At 43.1% G+C, this 3,092-nt stretch overlaps 1 protein-coding gene across 1 annotated transcript in view; it reads right to left on the reverse strand.

Moving 5' to 3' along the window:
* The window catches only part of TTC8 (tetratricopeptide repeat domain 8), a 74,415-nt gene that overhangs the window by 47,357 nt on the left and 23,966 nt on the right, over window positions 1-3,092 (reverse strand). The window contains exons 3-4 of the mRNA XM_019518680.1: window positions 2,352-2,415; window positions 1,997-2,156 (exon numbers count right to left, since the gene is read on the reverse strand). Of these exons, the coding sequence (XP_019374225.1) occupies window positions 1,997-2,156; window positions 2,352-2,415 (224 nt within the window). The remainder of the gene's footprint in view (window positions 1-1,996; window positions 2,157-2,351; window positions 2,416-3,092) is intronic.

A 3,092-nucleotide genomic window follows, 5' to 3' on the forward strand; every position in this document is an offset into this window, starting at 1 on the left:
TCCACATCCAGCCAAAACCTCCACCCTGCACTGCTGCCACTCTGCATCTGGCTGCCCCGACCCCCCAGCCACTACTCCGTGTCCAACTGAAAACCACCAGCCTCAGATAACTGGCATTTTTAGATACCCAGCACCCTCATTCCCCACTTGTGCAAGCTAACAGGGCTTTTACTGTACATTGTCTATCATTAAATGGTTGCTAGAAGCATGTTCTCAGTCATGGAAACTAACTGTGAAGTTAATTAAATGTAGGCCATGCTAAGCATAAGCATAATACAGTAGTTCTCAACCTTTTTGTACCAGGACCCATTTGTAAACATCGATGGCCAATCCCCACCCAGTGCCCCTCACTCCCAACCTGCTGCCTCTTGCCCCCAGGCCCCAGCCCCTCAGTGTGGGGGGCAGAGGGGTCTCAAGCAGCCCCTTGCAGGCTGGAAATCTGACAGCCTGCAAGGGAAAAGCCACCATTTCCCACATTTTTCACCTTTAAAGGAGAATCCATTTTTTAAGTTTGTTCGTGACCCTTTCATATATTTCTGCAACCCACTCTTAGGTCGTGACCCAGGGGTTGAGAAATGCTGGAAAAAAACATCTGACCCATACAGGGCAAACACACTGATGGGAACCCACCACAAGACTAGGTTAGTGCAGCCTTTCATAATAAAATATAGGGCCAATTGTTCTCAGTCCCTCAACACCAACTCTTTGTCAAGTCATAGTGAAAAATTCCCTCAAATATATTTTGATTTCCTCTTCACTCCTACAGCTCAGCAGCACCTGCCTTTCCCATTTCCAATTATTCCTGTTTCTTCATGAGCCTTAAATGTCTGGCAAGCATCACCAAACTTCTATGTAGCTGAGAGTCTGTTCCCCTCTCTTTGTGTGTCACATGGGATTAGTATGGCCCCATCCTCAATGGAGTGGAGATGGAGTAAGGAGCCTTGTGCCTCATCTGCATACACATTTTTGGAGGGTCCTTGTGACAAAAACACCTAGTTCCAGTTGCAAGTCGGCGGGGGGGAGGAGGAAGGCCTAATTAGCACATGGATCCGTTGCGGGGAGTATCTGGGGTATACATATGGAGCAATGCTGGGCTGTGGGGTCACCATGGCTTGATATGCTATTGACTCTGCTGGGGCCCAGCCCAGGAAACCATATGGTAAGTCATGGGCCTTTGGGCACTGGATTAACAACATGCAGAGTTTGTACTATGTATAAGTAGGCACAAAAGTCCTGCTCAAAAGTATGTTTACGGAGTACTTGTGTTGAAATTTGCAGCAGTCTGTGACAAGTTAAAATGCATCATTTGACTATTTCCCCAAGTCTGAGTCAAGGTCAGAGACAGGCCCACAGCAGTCTCCTGTTCCCCCCAGATTGCCCTCTGAAGCTTCTGTCTCCTCTCTGTTGCTTTCCTCTCCCTCCCCACCTTACTGTCACTTGCAGCTCACTTCCACACTGTTTGTACTCAGGAAGGGAACAGAGCCTGACAAGGTGGCCAGAGCGGGGGAAGGGGAGGGGAGGAGAGGAGGAGGAAGGCTACAGGGGGAAGAATATGGTGGTGGGGGGGCGCAGAAGACAAGGGAGCTGATGCAGTAAAATACGCTAATCGGACTTATTTAATTAACTGGTCATGAGAGGGTAATAACTACTCCATAGAAAAATAGTTTAAAAATTTGCTAAGGAGAGGCTTAATTTTGCTTTTGTTAAAGTCACAAACAGTTTTATTTTCATGGCACTGAGTGAAGAACTAGGTCTGCAGAATTTATATTGTGCAATGTTCTAAATTTGAATACACTTTATTCATTGATCAACTAGTAAATTATTTAAACTGTTTTCAAAATAGAAGTTGTTAATGTGCTGCACATTTCATATGCTCTAATCTAACTTCTTCCAGCTCAATTTTTAGATGCAGCTTCTAAGCACAACCAAAACATCACATAATATATGCTACAGAAGGGAAGGCTATCCTTTGCAGTTGAAAAATTAAGATGTTTACCGTTCCTAGTCTGACATATCTCCCAGAAGCACTGGTAATTGGGCGAGCAGTGTGGGCTGTTCTAGGAGTTTTTATAGCCTGTTCCATAGTGCCTGGCCGTCCACCTTGTGTGCTGGGTCGCACAAACCCAGTAATAGGTCTTCCTGTCTGAGTCACTGGCCTGAAGATAATGAAAAATGTTAAAACAAAGAAGATTAAGCAAATGGATTTATTTTTCAAACCACCCTATCAGTAAAGACAAATTACATATTTAAACCTGAAGTTGTGTAATTTATTAAATATTTTACATTAAGGAGCAGCTCCAAAACTTAATAAATTTACCAGTTTAATCTGCCAAAGATAAGGAACTACATACCTAACAGCTGGACTAGGACCACCCCCCTGACTGGTTCCAGGGAGTTTCAAAGAAGTTCCTGGACCTACAAAATAAGAGTGTTATTACTTAGCATTGTTTTACAGGTGAAAAGGATCATGGCACTTAAAAATAGATAATGAAGATATGATACCTGGGCCAGAGATCTTACAATTTGTAATGGGAAAGGAAGTGGGAAGAGTTGATGTCATAGGAGACAAGAAAGACTACATACTATAATTATAAGGTTTTTTGTTTTACAGTAAAAAATCATTAATTTTGCTAAATCAGTTTATGGTCCAGGACAGTAACTGTCAAAATTATATGGAAAAGGTAGAGTTTGAGGAGAGATATGAAGGCAGAGGGAACTTGTTTGACCTAAACAGTTACATATGATATTCCAGATCTTGAAGATGTAATAGCTAGTTTGTGGACTGTGCTCCTTATACATACCAAAGCCTTTACTAGCCCCTTAAGAAATTTCAGGGTTACCAAAATGACCTTTATGGGGGTGGAGAGTGAAGGGACAAGATAGCTGCCAACTGTACCCTGATTTAGCTGAGAGCTAGATCCGTGCTCCTCAATACCAGAACATAATCCAAGATGGAAGGGAGGACTGACTGAAAAGAGACCTTATGCCTAACACACTACAGAAAAACTTTACTATTTTACTATGTAGACACATTTTGTGGAAATTTTTCTGCATGTGTGAGACTGTCAGACAGTCCTGCTCCAGCTGTGAGG

This window comes from Gavialis gangeticus, unplaced genomic scaffold (genome assembly GCF_001723915.1).
Source record: "Gavialis gangeticus isolate Ggan-Ray unplaced genomic scaffold, GavGan_comp1, whole genome shotgun sequence".
Classification (NCBI taxonomy): domain Eukaryota; kingdom Metazoa; phylum Chordata; order Crocodylia; family Gavialidae; genus Gavialis; species Gavialis gangeticus.